Raw genomic sequence first — 19,415 nt, forward strand, 5'->3', positions numbered from 1 at the left:
CTCACAGCTTGAGTCTTTTTCAAAATTAAGAACATTTTACACTTATTTACATTGTTTTCTTGTTACTTCAAATTTTAAAAAATCTAAGACAAAATTGATATTTTCTGGCTGCCAGACACCGCTCTTTGGCAGACCTACAATTCCTTCACTGATGAAATGAAACCTTATTTTCATGCATGAGAACTCTAAGAGCATTGCTTACTGTATAACTTACGTCTGATATTATGACATATTCGAACAATATTCTTCATAGAAAAAAGGTTAAGCTTTACTAAATAAATATTTGCCATTTTTTTAATATAATCATTGTGAAAATATTAAAAAATGCAGCAGCAACTCTCCATGCATTGGGAGAATGGCTCATGTCACATAGTATACATTGACAACCATCTACCTAATTCTTCAAAATAGCTCTGACCTCTCCTTGATTAGAAGAATAAGGACTATAGTAAGATGAATAACAAGCCTGGACCATTATTTACACATCAACCTAAATTTGCAGAATTTCTCAGAATATTTTTAAATATTGAAAAACCAAAAATATCAACTGAATGCTCTACATGGGCTAAACTAAGCTGGATGGTAGTTTATTTATTATTATTATTTCATCTTTTTATTTTACAATGATAAAATGACAACAAAACAAAAAATGTATAAATATGTTTTGAGAAATGATTATAATAAAATTACCGCTTGTTATACCTTGATGAAAAATATTCATTTAGGTCATAAAAACAAATCTTGATTGAAGAAGATTTAAGCCTAGATTTAAACATCTGATATGATCGGTATCTTTTATGCCTGCTGGTAAATGATTATAAATTCGAATGCCAGTATATAGGGGACCTTTTTGAAGAAAAGAAGTGGAATGGTGTTTTAGATGGTAATAATTGTTTTTAGACAGTCCAACAGCTGAGGAAATGTCACATCATTTGAAGAGTCATACCCAAGGACACAGTGATAAAAAAATAAGTCATTTCTTAACATTATCCCTGTTATTTAAACACTATTTTGAGGTTGGATTATTCACATAACAGCGAATTAGACCTAATATGTGCATCTGTTGGTGATAAGATAAGGGAGACAGTTTTCCTTTCCCATTTATGAAATTAATGGGTTTTTGGGTTGTCATGTTATAACTCAAATCATTCATTCATTTCAGCCTCAACTAAATGCATTATATTGAAGTACACCTTCCATGCTCTGTGTAAAATTTTAACCTGTGACTTTCAGGCAAACTGCAGAGCAAGCTGCCCACAGAACCTAACAGTTTTGCTAAGGGTAAACATTTGGTCAATTTAATTAGTAATAAAGCTACGCTCTTGAGCTTCTAACTGTTCCCATGCATTTATAAACCAGACGGTGATACGGAAAATCAAAATACATTACTTCTATTATAAAAAAACAAAAACTATACGTTTTCTTATTCACAAAATAAATAATGCCGGCCAAAAATATCTCTTCCTTTCATTATCACCACTAACCTGATGCCCATATTCATCAGCAGCATCCTGGTCATCACGCAAAAATGGATTCATTTGGCTGGATAGACTTTTCCGCTTCGGATCATCTCTCTTTCCGGTAAAATTTAACTGCAGGCTAAGAGTGGTTATAAGAAGAAATTCAACAAGTGGATTTAACATGGATTATTTTAAGCATTACATCAGTTTTGTACTTACCAAATAGGTGGATGTGCAGTTGCTTGATTATGTAATAAATCAGGTACGGAAGGACTGCACAAGAATTTAGAATCCCTGACGACATAATTCTCCAATTTTGGGAGAATGAATAAGGAGGGATGATACAAGTGGTACTTCTTCGGAAGTGAATTGCGGACGTCAGAATGTCCACTGTCTCTGTTGAGGGCATCCTGCGGTTAAGCCAAGCGATCATCGTGAAAACAGCAGCATATTATTACAAAAAAATAACATGCACAATACTTTCAGTTTTAACTATGTAAAAATACCATCTGTAAGTCGCCGTCCAGGGATAGACTCTCATTATGAAGTTTCGACAAAAAATAAACAACAGATGATATGAAGGGTTTTCTGGAGGTTTCCAACCAAAGATGTTCAATGCATTTATCAAATTCTTCCGTGTAAATTTGTTCCTGTTCGATTCCATTCTGAATGTGGGCTGAGATGGCATTAACGAAAGATTCGTGAGGATCAACTGAAGATGCTGTTCACGAAAAGAAACCATAGTTAATTGAGTGTAAATGCCGAAAAACATGTCAAGGAAGAGCTTATGTCATTGTACATACCACCGTCAACAGGTTTTAGAAGAATTCCGTATGAAGTAGAACGTAATTTCTTCAAGTGCGCCGTTCTTGAACTAACTCTAGTCCTGCGCTCTTTGCTGTCTAAAAATTTCTCGCATAGACGAGTAATCAAGGAGAATACACTTTGGTTTTCCATCGCTACAAGATGCCATGCGATGCCACTCAAGTTCCCACTGGAATCGCTGGAGCATTGGAAACGTAAATGACAATCTAAACTCCAAAAATCACCTCAGCATATTCCACGACAGATATAATATGAGCACTAGAAACACACACGATAACGCATACTACTAAAATTTCATTGTATTAATTAAACTGTGGTTAATATAATGCAATTCAAATATAAATCAGCGCGTTACAAATCAACGTCGACAAGTGAACATACTCCGGCGCATTTTGTTTTGGTTTTTCGTGCTGTTGTCAACTGATTCAAGCATACATTTGGCGCGATTGGCGCTATAGATTTGAACATGGAACAGATATTGAAAGGCTAGCTGTGTACTCGTAAAATACCCTCTTATTTTTCATCAGGCCAAAGTTATGATGATAGTGAGATATATACGGATTATCCTATTTTGTAATGGGAGATACTTATAGGTGTGTTTTAGCTTCAGGAGTATACACTGGATGGCAAATATCTTGCCCTATTAAAGACGATCGAGAAATGGATATAAGCGATCCAATTTGATACAAAAATGGTTAGATACCATGATTTCAATTTACTTAGTATATTTTACCGACTAATATATCAGTTAATCTTGTTAATATCTATTTCGTATCATGTGAGGGTTGCTCAACTGGATTTTTTCGATGTTCGCTCAATTCTGCAATATTAGCTTCTAACGAAGACGATAGCTTATTTGAATGTTCTTTGATATAACTTGAGTTCTCATTTTAGAGTAATAAAATGAATAAAAAATAAAAACCAAGGTTAATGTAAAAAATAAGCGGTTAAAAACTCAAATTAAGCCCGCGAGCTATCGATATCTGACGTTCAAGCAGCGCGTGGTTCGTGAGTGTGCCAAAATTGAAAAGTTATAGGTCATCGTTAACTTTTTGTCAGTTTTCAATGTGAACATGTTATATAATACTTAATAAAGGCTGTCAAACCATTAAGTGTATCTTTAGTAAGGATACAATTGACAATGGCCAGTCATGGTGCCAACGTCTTAATCGGTGTGACTGGTAGTGTTGCAACCATTAAATTACCTGTTCTAGTTAACTCTCTCTTAGGGGAAAATGAAGCAGTAAGGGTAAAAGTGATAACAACTGAAAGAGCTAAACACTTCTTTGATGAAGATCAACTCTTTCCCGGCAAGAAATTTACAAGGGGTCAATCCTCAGCGTCGTCAAATGATGGTGAGTGTAACTAGTTTTATTTTTGAGTGGATGCTGCCGAGTATACTATGATTGCGGCAACAATATGCCCTAATTACATTGTAGATGTTATATTTATATATCTAGCCATGCAACTGAAATTAATCGTACGATCCAGGCATAGTTAATCCCTCAGAGTTAATAGTTGCAGAGGCAATGGCCTCTACATTACCTTTGGTAAACCTCTCTAGCTTAGCATTCTTGCATACCACTCAATGTGAACCCATAAAACAATTGCCTTAAAAACGCCTTTTAAGGCAATTATCAATCAATTTTGGATTGATTAGTCACTCACCTGTAGTTTCCTAGTCTGGTTAGGTTGTGGATCTCGCGATGCCTTTCATTAAGAGGAAGCTAATGACAATAATGTTTCCCTTGCTTATTCCTTGAACATTCTGCCCCCACCAACTTACCCTCCTATCCCTAATGGCACAAATTATTTTAGCTGTTGGTCGCCTATACTAATAACTACACCTACTGCTCCAAACTTATCCGTGCCAATCTCTTCATTCACTCATGGCTCCTTGCGCTACCATTTTCATTTCCTGCTTCTCATATTTCACCCTTGTCTTCGCTATAATTTTACCCCTTCATTTTTCCTTCAGTAATAGTCCTCGATAAACTATAGTGCTTCAGGACGCTTCCAATTAGTTTCCTTCTTCTTCTTGTGAGTCTCCAACATAAACTCTTGGAAGTACTTCTTCATTTATTATTCTGTTTATTCATTTTATTTTCAACTTTTTCAACAATGAAGTCTTTCTTAAGCCTATGCTAGTAAGTACTAATGGCCGTCACTAGTTATTTCTCCTGATAGATAGCTTTATTCAACTTCCCTATTATGATTACTGTATACCTCTTGCATCTTCCATTGCTAGTGATCTTGTTGCCTAAATATCAAATTCTACCATGTTTACCACATTGACTTCTGTGTCATATTATGGCAACACTATTGATATCACAGAAACCAGTTTTTACTTAATACTTTCACAAACCAGTGATCTCATCCGTGTATAGAATAAGGCTTATCCTTCTAGAGTTTTTATTACAATTAATTAATGAGTCCACTGTCTTCTAGGTAGAATTTGCATGGTTGTGACAAGAGATACCATTCTTCACCTCTTATTATATCAGTCAGCTGAATAAATATGTCAAAACCTATGCCAATTCAGTGTTTGCTCATCATCACTAACATTAAATCTACATTGAGATGGATTCAAAGCCTCAGAAGATTTTTGGAAAATGTATTTTGTGAAGAATTAAATCATTCATGGTCACATTGATGAGCATTGTTTTAAATTATAGTGAAATTAAAGAACTAATTTTACTGATGATTCTACTTTAATCTGGAGCATAGTGCTTTATGGATGTGAGACCTGGTCTTTGCGGCAAGAGGATGAGCATAAATTGGAGGCTTTTGAGAGGGTGTGGTGAAGAATGGAGATAATAAATTAGATACAGAGGAAGACATATGCAAAGTTTAAATATAGTAGGCAAAGAAAGGAATTTGCTATTGGAAATTCAAGAAAGGCAGAAATACTGAGTGGAGGAAATGTTGAAAGATAATGGGATTTTGAAGGCCGTGATGGAAGGGAGAATAATATTTAAGTGTGGTAGAGGAAGAAAGAGATAGCGTAGTGCAAACAAGAGAAAGTTCCTGTGTACACAGAAGTAAATTATTGTTAGAGGCTGTTCAAAACATTCCGTTAATAGTCATAATACCATGAATAAGTGAATGAATTCTGTTAAACACATGAACCATAATCTAATAACTAAATGATTTTGTTGAGTTCCTATTAATGAAAACGCTGTCAAACATTATGTATTTTCACTGCACCCTAGACAATGTGCATTTTGCATGTAATAAAAATGTATTTCACCACCATCATACAGGTATTGAAAATGAACCTGATTATTTGGACAACGTCATCACCGGTGATTAAACCTGGGTTTTGGCTCTGGTTATGTGGCTAGAATACTATGTCGATCATTTCCTATCTTGCATGATAAATTCTTTAGAAAATAAATTACTTTTGCTATAATTTTTATGAGTGAATAGTTGAAATGCTGAATAATGCTTGACAATTATAAACACACCTCTGGATTTACACTTGGCATAATCGTATATGCTCTTTAAGACCAAATCATTGTTACAACTCAGTAACAGGGTTAATGATAGAAATTTGCTAGGCAACAATGCTAACTACAAACTAATATTTGGATTGCCCTTCATATAATTAATATTAAACTTAAAGTTCCAAATTTAAATTATCATGGTTATCATCAGTTTAGTCAATGCCAAACCTCTCATCGCTGCAAGATTTTATTTAGTTCCCAAATATTAAGTTGGTAGTTACATATGCACCTGGGAACTTATTCCATTCACCATCAATTTTCGTTGCTAATAATGAATCTGTTAGAGTGTAACATGATGATTAATACCTTCTTAATTCACTTTTCTAACATCCCTCTTTATTTGTACCAGTTAATGATACATCTTGTTGTCTTCCTAATTATCCTTGCATTTTATGTAAAAATTTGTATTTTTTCAATTAATAAAAATGATTATGACACCAGAAATTGTCCTCTTGTGTCCATTGGTTCATTTCATCTCATTTGCCAGAAACAAATGGTTGTATGAATAAAGAATTGGTAGTACCTATTTGTCGGACAAGCAGGCAGGATCTTAAAGGAAATTACATTAGTTCAGCAGTATTAACGTCTGTTTACAGGATTATATTTTTCTAGAAAATGAATATAAAGAGAATATTTTTATTGTGATATAATTGCATTTAACAATTATTCTTACAGAAATCAGTAACAGTTGTGACTCAGCAGCTTCATCTGAAAAGGAAAAACAAGCCAAAAAAGATATGGGTGAAGAAAAACCTAGTGATTGTGATGTATTAGAAGTTCTGAGTGATGACAGTGAATGGTCTCGCTGGAAGAAAATTGGAGATCCAGTATTGCATATTGATTTGTGCAAATGGGCTGACATATTTGTAATTGCACCACTTGATGCCAATACTTTAGGGAAGCTGGCAAATGTAAGTAGTTTTTCTTAATGTGCTAGATGTTCCACATTTATGAAATATATTATAATTATTATTAGGTAATCTACCGGTTGAGGTAGGTTTTTTGATGGACACAGCTACTAAATAAATATTTTGTGACTCCTAATAAAACATAAAATCCAGCATCCTACTCTACATCAGGTCCCTCTTCATCTCTGAGTACTTTCTTCCTCCTTTCATCCTGTCCAACAACCCTATCCTGCTCCTTCCCTTTCCTCGTTTGCCTAACCTTCTCCCCTCTATTACAGTCTTAAACATCAATACCCCCTTCATCCACTTTTCCTGCCTCCATAGGATTTCTCCCAACAAACCCCTCTCTTTGCCCACCATACCAAGTACTTCCTCATTTGTTTTCTTCTCTCTCCATTTCACCTTCTCCATTCTTCTCCACCCCCACATTTCAAAAGCCTCCAGTCTACGTCTATCCTCGTGCTTCAATGACCACGTTTCTGCACCGTGCATAGCTATGCTCCATATCAAAGTTTTCACGAGTCTTTCTTTATCATCCTTACTCAACGTGCCTGTCATCAACTCCCTCCTCCTTGTCAAAGCTTCTTTGCCTAGCGCAATTCTTCTCCTTACATCCCTACCACTTTGACCTTGTTGGTCCAAAACACTTCCGAGATATGTAAACTGTTCTACCTGCTGTAGTTTTTGCCCACCTATTTTAATGTTTAGCTTAGCCTTTTTCTTTCTAGAAAATCGTATAACCTTTGTTTTCTTAATATTGATTCTCATCCCATACCTGTCGCACTGAATTTCCAATTCACTCAGTAATGCTGGCAACCCCTTGGCTGAATGACAAACTAAAGCTTGGTCATCAGCAAACCTAACTGATTTTATGAATTCCCTGCCCACTTTCATTCCTACCTCCAGTTCATTCCATGCCTCTTTAATCATTTCCTCTACATGCAGGTTGAACAGCACGGGTGACAATGGACAACCCTGGCTTACACCTCTTCCTAACACTGCCCAACCGGACTCCCCGTTCCCCACTCGCACCTGAGCAGTCTGAGACATGTACAGGTTGCGGATTAGCCTCCTTTCCCTCCAATCTATTCCTATTTTCTGCAATATGCTCATTAGTTTTTCCCAATTCACTCTATCAAACGCTTTTTCGAAATATACGAAACAGGCAAATACCTCCTGGTTGTGTTGTATATTCCTCTCAATTAATAATCTCATTACTGCTATGGCATCACGCGTGCCTCTCCCCTTCCTAAACCCAAACTGATCATTCCCTAAGTAATCATTTGCCCTACTCTCTATCCTTTTGTTTATGATCCTTAGAACCACTTAAGCTGCATGGGATATCAAACTTATTGCCTGTTGTCCTCACATGATGTAGCCTTTACCTTTTTCGGAATAGGGACTAAAACTGATCTCACAAAGTCTTCCAGCCAAATTCCTTCCTCTTAGATACTACGAATCAGCCCATATAGCCTCTTCTTCCCACATTTTCCTAAACATTTCAGTAGTTCCGCAGGAATGTTATCCACCCCCACGTCCTTATTTAGTTTCATCTCCCTTAATGCCCTTTCTATCTCATCGTCGAGTATGCCTGGACCTAAGCTATCTTCCCCTACGTAATGTTCCGTTTCTATGTCTAACTTTGTTGGTCTAAGTTCCTTACTATACAGTTCTTCTAATATTCCTTTCATCTCTCTTGGATCTTTCCTGTGTCAACTATTATCTTACCCGCCTTATCTCTAACTGTTAGCATAGATCTTCCTTTTTTACTTCCTGATAAAGATTTAACTTTGCTGTACAGCGCACCAATTTCACCCTTCCTCTGCAAACTTTCCATATCCTCACACTGCATCTTCCACCATGCTTCTTTTGCTTTATTTGTTGCCCGCCTAAATTTATTGTTTAACTCTTCGTACTTCATTTTGCCTAACTCTGTGTTTACATTCTTCCATTTTCTCATCTCATCCATCTTTGTTATCATCTCATCCGTGATCCATGGTTTCCTAGTCCTTTTCGCATTAATGGTTCCAATGATGTCTTTTGCGGCTTTTGATAACCCTTTCTTGATACTTCCTCATTTTTCTTCAATAGTACTCAGCTCTTTACCATCCTCCATGATTTCCTCTACAGCCTGTTGGTACTCCTTCCTTTTCAATCCATTTAATGCTTCTACATTCCATTTTCTGACCTGCCGCCCCTGCCTAATCTTTTTGAAATGAATGCTACATTTCATAACAACTAAATTGTGGTCAGCGTCCGCATCCGCTCCAGGGAAGCTGTGCGAATTTATTACACTGTTCCCAAACCTGTGTCTAACTGGAATATAATCTAGCTGATACCTTTCTGAGTCATGTGGCATTTTCCATGTATACCTGCGTCTTTTTTGGTGTCTAAACCAAGTGTTGGTGATGACTAACCACTGCCTCCTGCAGAACTCAACTGCTCTCTCCCTGTGGTCATTCCTCGTGCCTAAACCGTAGTCCCCCACCTCATCCCCATCTCTTCCTTTGCCTACCGTCGCATCCCAATCCCCCATCACTATCAAATGTTTCCCTGCAGGAACACATGCGATTATGTCCTCTAATTGATCGTTTATCCTATCGACCCCTTCCTCTTTATGGTTGCTCGGTGGCATGTATACCTGAATAATAACCAAGTTCGTCGGTTCTGCTTTTATCTCTACTAGTAATATTCTATCCGTTATCTACTCTATGTTGACTATGCTTCTTCCTACCTCTTTATTTAATACTATGGCAACCCCTCGTTGGCTCTCGTTCCCTCCGCTGTATATTATTCTTTAATTATCACTCCAGTGATCCCCGCTATCATTCCATCTCACCTCGCAGAGACCTAAAATATCTATACTTCCCCTTTCCATCTCTCGCTTAACATTCTCCAATTTCCCTGTCCTCATCATTGTCATAACATTCCATGTTCCTATTCTAACTAATTTGGTCTTCTTCTCCTGCATCTTCTGTCCTGCGGCTGCCAGTTTTCCCTTGCAAGGGTTTCATGGGATGACGACAGTGGAAGCCTTGCCTCCCACGCTGCCGGGCACGACACGCGGCCGATTGAGCCGAGCCTCGTAGTTGCCAGGACTCAAAAAGTCTGTAGTGACCATCATATTTATCTTGAGAATGATAATTGAGGTGGTTTCCCGTTGCCTTCCTCAATAGTGTTTTTAATGTGACACCATCACTTACTGGCCGCCCCACTGGGGTTCGACGCCATTGCAGCCACCTCACTGAGGAACAGACGCTGCATGGACTACCTTTCGTCTGGCTCCTAACCTTCGACCTATCTGGCATGGGTGACCCTACCAGGAGAAATTATTATTACTCCCGCCAGCACAGCTCTAGGGGTCATTGGAATGCCCAGGCCCTTTCACAATGTCAAAGTTGTAGTCCGGGGAGGGTTATGAAATATAGTGCTTGGATAAGTAGCTGCAAATATTTTATGGAGAATAATTTGATATATGTGTTTGTAAGAGTAAAAATAATAATGCTGGAGGAATGGGTGATGCATCCCACTGAAAAGTCAAAGAGTTCCACCTTGGGTATGGATATTGTGCTCGGGTGTACAACTGCGCAGTTTTGATGGTTCAAAATCATTAAATTTAAGTTTGAATTATCACAACATCCACTGTGTTCACCAAATTTGGCCCCAAGTTAAAAAAATGGCTCAGTGGTAAATGATTCATGTAGAACAAGAAGATCATCGCCAACAGAGATACCTATTTTGAGGACCTTCCAAAATTCTCCTTATTGGATGGGTTAAAAAAGTTGGAGAAATGCTGGGAAAATTATACCTGGCTAAAAGGAGAAATAATGTTGAAAAATTGTTACTTATGATGATGCTGAAAGACGTTCTAAAGTTTACAAAGGCAGTGTAATGAGTAATACTAAGGATGTCACCCTTTATGAAATCAAAATTATGAAATTTGAAGTTCTGCTCTGTGTATCTAAGTGGAGGATAGTATTTTTAATGCAGTTAAATGTAGTATTTATTATGGTGTACATATTAATTTAGCTATTTTATTATACACATGGTTTTACATTTTTTCTTAAGTTATCAAACTAAAATCCTCATGTTCCATCCCCATTTTTGGACCAAAAAATACAGTGTCCGCATTAGTATAACAAATCATTTTTCCTTAATTATAAATTGAATATTTATGGGTTTATTTTTTTCATTTTTATTGAACAGGGACTGTGTGACAACCTTCTAACATGTACCTTCCGTGCCTGGGATGTTGGAAAACCTTTGGTCTTCTGCCCGGCAATGAACACCAAAATGTGGGCTCATCCAATGACTGCTGAACATATATCAAAACTTGTATCATGGGGACACACATTGGTGCCTCCTATTTCTAAGAAATTAGCTTGTGGGGATGAGGGAACGGGTGCTATGGCTGAGGTTACAACTATTGTTGATCTTATTTTACACATACTGAAGCATAATAATTGATTTTATAGGTGTGCGATTTTCTTTTACTTTAATATTGAAGTTGAATCCATGATTTAATTTGCATATTTAAAATGAGTTTTTGAAAACGTACTTGTTATAAAAAATAGGGCAATATTTTGGTGATGGTCAAAATATACCATAGGTGCATAATGTGTATTTATTTATCCAAGAGGCAATATTATTTTAAATTGAAGCACAGCCTTCCAATGTTGGAAGGAATATTTTTATAACATGAGATGCATTTTCTAATATAAAAGAATATCTATGTAAACTTGAATAATTGTTTGTATTTGAACCCATTGGAATTACCAAAATAAACAATTCACCAAAATAATGAGTCTTTTCCACCTCTAAATGATGTACAAAATGAGACTTATGGCATGGCAGAGCACAAATTGTTGCAGTGAGTTACAGGGCTGTTTCTATAGGGGATGATCCTCAACAGCTAAGGTAAGAAAACTTCAATCAATGAGCAGGCGCATTAGAATATAAAGTATCACAATTGTGCTAATTCCACTGAAGTATAATAGGTTAATTTCTGTCCTCGAATTTTGTACCGTATTCCTTCATGGTTATGTGCCCACTTAGAGAATTGTTTCACCGATTTTATTCACTATGTAAAGGAAATTGAGATGTTAACATTATAGGTGCATATGTGAAGATCTTAGATGATTTTGATTGGATCAGGTGAGCTATATAATGTTAGTTGGTGTGTAGTGTTACAGTATTGCTTTACTTGAAATGGTAAATCCTGATCCAGTTATTCCAGCCTGGCTTGCTCTTTTTTGTTGCTTGACACTAGATACTATCATGGAAGATTCCATCATTTGGAAAACTGAACTATCAAATTCATTGGCCATTGCAAGACATTGTTGCAGGACTTATTTTTCTCTCAAGTTGAACTTAATCTATAAAGTGACTTCTGATTTCCACTTACGTTTGAGTGCAAGATTTGCAATTCCTTGCTTTCATCATACTTTGATTGAAGAAAGGATTCCTGGTAGGTAAAACCTCCATTCAGTTTAACCCAGGGCTTTTGATAAGTTTTTGCAGGGAGAAGTGATGAGGGAAAGAGGTTAGAAAAAGGGACATGTGGAAAACCAGTGTGGAAAGGCAGGTAGATTAGGAGAGATATTTTATACAATACCATGTACTCTGAAATCTGGGAGAGAGTTTTGTCGGGGAGAATACCAGAGTCCAATTTCCTGGCTCTAAGTCTCTGAAAACAGTAAATTTAAGAGGTCCATGAGTGGAAACTGATGACTATATGACATTTGACTATATGAGATGCAGTGTGATTTTTCGTGAACTTCTTTGGGGGAAAATTGTCTTATGAGCCAGAAAATATAGTTTACACGAGGTTTTCTACTATTAGATATATATGAGTAGCACATACTCTGAAGTTTCATTCTTAGGTAGAGGTAGAAACTAAAATTAAATCTTACCCTTCCCCAATGTCAACCTTGATCATAGCGATTGGTTTTGTCGGGCCAATGTGATCAAAGGAAATAATGTAACTATGAATAGTGATTTCATTCAACCATGCTGCCTCATATTTCCAAAACAAATATAGGGAAGTGTCTTAGCCAAACCAAGTAACTTTCCAACTCATACAAAAGGAAACATTTATTTTTACCCTAATAAGGGTATCAATATAATATTAACCAATTATATCTTTACATTAGTGCAGTGGCAATATAATTTGATATAATGTACATTTTTCATCAATGCTTTGTCAAAGCAAGACAACCAATTGAGAAACAACCAGTTTGCAGCAATTTGGGATTTACAGGCAATAAAAATGAAGATTTCATAAAATGTGTTAGAAAATTCCACATTTTGTAGTAACCCTTCAATGAAAAGATATATGAAATAAATTTGCTGAGAAATTCAGCAAAACACACCAGAGCATCTATGTAAAGAAGCTGGTCTAATGCTTTTATTTAGTTAGCATTATAGAATGTTGATTAATTAAAAAACATCTAAAAACTTATGGACACTTGTACCCGAGTGCTAAAAGAGCAAATGTCATTGTCTACATTTAATATGGATTCAAATGTGAAACAGGAGTGAATTAGATCAGATTTTTTTCTGTCTGACAAAGGGCAAAAAAATACAGGTAGCACTAGGAATGTTTTTCTTGGTATTTAAACCAGACAGAAGGTTGGATATCTGTTGTTTCATAGAGAAACATCAGAAAATCAAGTATAAAATCCAATTCAGCTTGATAACATTTTTTTCGAAGATGAAATATTAAAGATTTAAATTACCAATTACAAGAGTAATTAATTACACTTCTTAGCAAGTTGAGAGAGGCAATTTCATAAATTATAAACAGGCATTTATGTGGTAGGACTTATTGAAATAATGGCTCTTTGATCCATCCCCTATGATCTAAAATGGCATGAATGCACAATACATCATAAAACATCAAAAATTTACAGCAATTTTATGACAACAATGATAATTCTTCACCTTCTTCCAATGCCTATCAAAGGCACAAAAATAGCACCTGATCAAAATTCAAAGACACTTGATTCTTTCAATGTTGACTGTTGAGTGCAATGATATATACTCCCCATGAGAGTCTTTATTCATTTAAATTACATGATCCATTTGTGTTGGGTAGTATGATGTTCTTGAGTTGTACCATAAATATTGACTTAGGCCATGTTCAATAGAACCTCGGAATTAGTGCAAACTGATTCCCGAGAAGAACCAGTGAAAAATTACTGTCGACCACATTTGGTCCTAGGAACTTATATAAGAGAATAAATGTTTGCCAACCATAAAAGTAGCCAGTCTCCGTTGGTTTCTATTCCAATGATCTAGTTGTTGGATGAAAAAGTTATTGAAAGTTAACTCTTATTGATTGCTACATGAATTAGATGTCAATGCCTCTGAGCCATGCCATAAGAGTACTGCATCTAATGTTTCTTAGAGACAATGAATATTTAGAATTTTTAAGACTGTTTGCCATGAATGTGGCAGAGTACATCTACTAAATTTTATTTATCATCTACCAATTAGTAATTACAAAATAATGAACCATTCCCTAAATTCCACAACACTTTATAAATTTTACAATTTTTATATTTAAAATAACACTAACTCCTCAGAAATTCTATTACATTATGCTCATTTAACAAAATGAGTTGCCACTATGTAAAACAAAACGAGTAGAAAGTCCAAATTTCATTATTTCTATTCTGAGATTGACATCTGCCCTTTTGCCTTTCTCTGGTACAATATTAAAGTGATAACTAGAATTTTGTGCACACAGAAAGTTTATTTCCATTAATGTAAATATTGATGAAGGTAGTATGAATGCAGAATATTTATATTGAAAATAGGTAATGTTCATAATAAACATACCTAATTTGTGGAATGAAGACAGTTATATTTGGAAATGGAACGTTTCTGCAAACATTGAGTTTGCTTTTTAAATTAACTTCTAGATGCTAAAGGTCAAACATACACAAAACTCTTGGAAAGTAATGAACACAGTATTTCAGGTCTTCTAGCTGCTTTTACATGGTCAGTTAATCCCAAATTAAACCTGGTTGAATATTGACTAGAAAACATAATGACAGGAGGTCCACCACAAAAATATGGCCATCAGGCCATGAATAAACCCAAAATAGAGGAAGATTTCTTCCATCATGGCCCCACTTCTTTTTTTTACAACATCAGAAATTGACACTCCCAGCTTCAATATTACCAACTAAAATTGTACAAGAAATTAATTTCACATGAGTTTGCTTATTAAAACAGTAACAATACTTCATTTTAAACAACAGCATTTGGTAAAGGCATGGTGCACTTCCTCTTCCTCACCGGTACCTGAGTTATGAGTTTTACCCATTCAAAAAAATTATGCATTCAACATTGCAGTCAGACTGGGTGACCCCCAAAAAGGCTTAAACATATGTGTCTCAATCGAACAAAATGCTACTTGTGTCTCAAGTGCAATTAAGTCCTAATGTGATTTTAGGATCATGCATAATCAACACATGAGTGAAATTAAGAGGACACATGTATGCTAGGAAACTAATGAAAACCTTTTGGGGATCTGTCTTACAGTCTCATGTGGAATGCATTACTTGGCGAGCCAGCATGTGTATGTATGGGTATGGAAGCACATATTGATAAGGATGTTGAGAGATATGTCAATGGAAATATGAGCACTGTTGGTGTCAATGAATCTAAAAAAATCACTTCTGTCCACGACTTCAAAGAATGGGATAGTGTCAGTGCAGCTTCCACATAGGCTGCCACACACAATAAGCACTCAGGGTATGCACCAAATGTGATCAAAATCTACTATGTACCCTGTTCCCTCTTTTTAATGTGTAAAATGAATCATTTTTCAAAGTTATTCTATCCTAATGCTATTCTAACATACTCTTTTCCACCAAAAATATTTGTTTAGCCAGATTATAATGCATATTCTGGAAGACTGATTTCTTCTTCATGAATTCTTGATCTGTGAGACTTTCGTACACAACATGAGTTTCTAAAAGTTCTCATCTTTTTGCTGCACCATTGTTTTTGTTTAAAACAGTGTCTTTGCTTCACAAAATCTGTTGATGCACAATGAAGTGAGATCAATCGCTCCTCTTGTAAAGCAAAAATAGTTATTAAATCCATGACGAGTAGACTGGTGAATATATCAATATGCATACCAGACTGTGATGCATAGCAAACTGACCACACTTATTTATGAAAGGCATCAATTTTGCATTTCGATACTTAATATTGAAATATTGTTTGTTAAAACTATCCCTTGAGTCAATCACAGGTTATTGTGATGCACATTATAAGATAATTGCAAATTTGTTCAGACAACTAACTGATATAAACAGATGCATTGGTGGGATTCATCACATTTTTTGGATCTTCATTATCAAACAGCATTTCAAAGTAACTGTTCAGTCATTTCTAGAGTTTTCTTGGGTTATTCAGGGAACCAAGAATTCTGATAGGGTTGAACAATTACCGTATGCTGAAATAGTTATTGAGTTCATCTATTTGATCGAGTTCTTCTTATAAAGCTGCTTCCTCCATTTTGTACTAGTTGCCCTTCCGTTTGAGATGATGCATCTCCTTATTGCTCCAAGGACACAATGAAGTCCATGATCTAGAAAATTGATGAGATCAGTATTTTTGGCATGAGGATGGACATTTTAGGTAAAAGAAGTATGGTAAGGAATAGAAGTTTTGCCACCAGATAAGCTTCTTATTTTGAATGCACCTGACATTTCAAGATAGTTTTGTCATTAGCAAAAAATACCTCATTTTCTCAAGGCCACTTATGGATGCATTAATTATTGAACTGACTCTTTTAGGAACTTCCTTATTGAAATGGTTACTTTATCTTCTGTAATTAAACTGGTAGTTCAAGCGATAGTACTTAATGAGATCATTATTTTTGATCTTCAGTTTTTAATAGATCACAAATGTTATTTCTGCATCTGAATTATGACAGCATCTGGTGGCTGAAACTAAAAATTGATACTAAATAATATATAATGGAGACAGCCTGGCAATCATAGTGGTGGGTACATATGTTGCAGGTGGAACTTGTTTCATTACACTGCTTGATTTCTTTGGTGAAATGGACTGGAAAATAAAATATGCTAATTGATTTCAAAACATATTAATTAATATTCATAATAGGTATTTATGTGAGAATAACACAGTAAGTAGGTTTAAAATGTGGAGGAATTTGATCAGTTAATTTATTGCCAAATTGTAATTGTTATTCAATAACAGATGTGGAAATAGGATTTTGTGGTGCCATTTTACCGTTGCTGTTATGTGCATTATTATCTCAAGTGAGTTAAAGTTAGATCAGAATGTAACTATTGTACAATGAGAACAGGTGGTAAGCAAGCACCCTGATATTCATAATGCATTCAGCATGAAAATAGGCAACATAAGGTTGAAATATCATATCCTCCACACTTATACTAATAATCAGCTAAAATGGACTTTTCGTGTCAGAAAAAGGTGGAAAATATTTTTTATGATAAATGTATTTTGAGAAAATATGTTAAAAGCATGGAATTGAGTGATGTGTCAAGCAGAAATTTGATATTTTAGAATTATAATGTGGCAATGTCCTTGAATGAGAAGTGAATTTTAGCTCCATGAGGAGATTCCAATTATTGTTGATTAATTTATGATTCATAATTTCACATATTTTCTCTATTGTTATAAACTACTAACAGTAGCATTAAAATGTAGAAATTCTGTTGTTGAAGAATAATTCATGTGCTCTCAATCCTGAAATTGGGACAACTCTGTTAGTAAAATAACTCTGGATGAATCAAAATGTTTGACTTCCTTGATATTTAGGATAGCAGGATTGTACCAAATACCTAAGAGTAATTTGGTGATGAAAAATTATATCTACATCTGTAGATAAGGTAAATTTTGTTGAATTATTTAGTAACTAGAGGTAAGCATGATGTTAAAAAAGTCATATGGAAACATGTCCTCCGGCAAAATGTTCATTCAAAAGTGGAGCCAGTCAACATATTGTGCACCGTTTCCATCCCTGTGCCCTGGAATATTAAATGAAGACTCGGTAATATTGAGTCTCAAATTTGAAAAAAATAGTTTTTCATTATTAACTAGCTATAAATACATTACGACGGTATTATATTGATATTAATGTTTATTAACAAAAAAATAGAGAATTAAGCAAGGTTTCTTGTTTTAATTGTGTAAGAGTTGAAATTTATGATACCTTGTCTGTCCAAACCTTAATAACCAAACTGAATTTTGTGCCATGGTACTAAACCCCAAAATCCAAGACTAACCATGGCCATTATAATTACAAGAATACATGATTTTTATACCCAGAATGCAACTGATCAGAGTAAATTTCACTTCTAAAAAATGAATCTTATGTCATCAAGTTAACCCGGTGAAATAGTATTTTTACTCTTAAACAAATTTATTTTACTTATAATTGGTCTTTCCTTTCCAGTTATAAATTCAATACATAGATAGTATATATAAATGTTTACAAAATGGAATTTCATCACTTTCTACGGATAATTGAATAAAAGGAAAGAATTGATGATTGAGCATGGTGTTCTCTCAATGGATAATTATGAAATTAGATATGTATTAGAAGGTTGTAGCATTGATTTATATGTTTGATATCTAATTCCTCAATATTTAAAGACACTTATGAACACATCATTAAATTTATCATGAAACCTGTAATTTGCAATCAGTTACCCCTCCTCTATTTAAAATGATTTTTTGAGAAAGAGAGAACTGCTAGTTGAACACCAATTGGATATGTGAAAATTCGTGATGGGTCTTGTAAACATATAAGTGAAGAAATCATTTCAATAACTTCAATTAGCTGTTATGACCTTATTTCATTAGGAAAGCTAACATGCAATAACTGCAGAGTCAAACTTTTGAATAAAGTTCAAATCTTCACATTTGAACAGTAGGTTTTTCATCCGGTGACCATATTAAAGTCATTTTTTTTCTTTGAACATGTAACCTGAACTTTTGTTAAAATGCATATCCCATTGTAAGCACATGCTAGAATGCAGGGTACCTTATTGTTGAAAGAAAGACAAAATCAAGTACAATGCAATAGGGCAAGACTGCCAGGCTGCATTTGGAAGGGGATAAGGGGTCTTGTTGAGGTTTGTAAGAGGGAGTGGTGAGAGAGTGAGATTGTGTGTTTGTGGGAATGGGAATGAAAGAGAATGTGGTGGTGAAAGGGAGGGAGTGTGGGGGGAGTGGCCCTTTAGAAGAGCAAGAAGGAGACGCGTGTGCGCCGTGCATCCCCCTTGGCCCTCCGGGCCATTCCAAACTGTCATATGGACGGGTCTGAGCCAGAGGCGGTCCCCAGTTTCCCCCCCTCCCCTCCTCCACCACCCGATCCATCATCGTCACCGCCCCCGGCCCCCCCGTAGGAAGGCCCGCACCCGCCTCGAGAGGACAGCCCACGGAAGTCCAAGTTGTACTGTAAGAAATTCATAGAGTGAGACATCAAACAAAAATTGCCATTAAACAAAAGTTAACTTTCAATTAGGTGGTATACTGAAACAAGTTTTCTAAATGCATAGTGAATTGGAAAAAACCTTAGATAAATTCCCAGACACATGGCTGTAGTACATCCCATGGCATAATCATTCTACCATTGGTCTTCAGAAAAATCAATTTTGGCAAATATTTGAAGTGATTTCAAAGCTTAAAATTCATGGAAACTG

The 19,415-nt window shown here is 35.6% G+C and overlaps 3 protein-coding genes across 3 annotated transcripts in view; 1 reads left to right on the top strand and 2 right to left on the bottom strand.

Annotated features, from left to right (window-relative positions):
• Grip163 (gamma-tubulin complex component 6) overlaps window positions 1-2,629 on the bottom strand; it is a 28,470-nt gene extending 25,841 nt beyond the window's left edge. The window contains exons 1-4 of the mRNA XM_071588268.1: window positions 2,264-2,629; window positions 1,967-2,181; window positions 1,680-1,870; window positions 1,485-1,599 (exon numbers count right to left, since the gene is read on the bottom strand). Coding sequence (XP_071444369.1) covers window positions 1,485-1,599; window positions 1,680-1,870; window positions 1,967-2,181; window positions 2,264-2,417 — 675 coding nt within the window. The 5' untranslated portion in view covers window positions 2,418-2,629. The remainder of the gene's footprint in view (window positions 1-1,484; window positions 1,600-1,679; window positions 1,871-1,966; window positions 2,182-2,263) is intronic.
• A 183-nt stretch (window positions 2,630-2,812) lies between these two features.
• Window positions 2,813-11,480, top strand: Ppcdc (phosphopantothenoylcysteine decarboxylase). Its single transcript, XM_071587699.1, has 3 exons — window positions 2,813-3,640; window positions 6,467-6,702; window positions 10,906-11,480. The coding sequence occupies exons 1-3, from the start codon at window positions 3,427-3,429 to the stop codon at window positions 11,164-11,166; spliced, it is 711 nt and encodes a 236-aa protein (XP_071443800.1). The 5' UTR covers window positions 2,813-3,426; the 3' UTR covers window positions 11,167-11,480.
• Window positions 11,481-12,777: 1,297 nt separating this feature from the next.
• Window positions 12,778-19,415, bottom strand: part of alpha-Catr (alpha-catenin related) — a 160,292-nt gene continuing 153,654 nt past the window's right edge. Inside the window, exon 15 of the mRNA XM_071588451.1 lies at window positions 12,778-19,168. Within this exon, the coding sequence (XP_071444552.1) occupies window positions 19,019-19,168 (150 nt within the window). The 3' untranslated portion in view covers window positions 12,778-19,018. The remainder of the gene's footprint in view (window positions 19,169-19,415) is intronic.

The sequence above is a fragment of the Hetaerina americana genome, unplaced genomic scaffold (genome assembly GCF_022747635.1).
Source record: "Hetaerina americana unplaced genomic scaffold, ioHetAmer1.1.p SCAF_3, whole genome shotgun sequence".
Taxonomy (NCBI): Eukaryota; Metazoa; Arthropoda; class Insecta; order Odonata; family Calopterygidae; genus Hetaerina; species Hetaerina americana.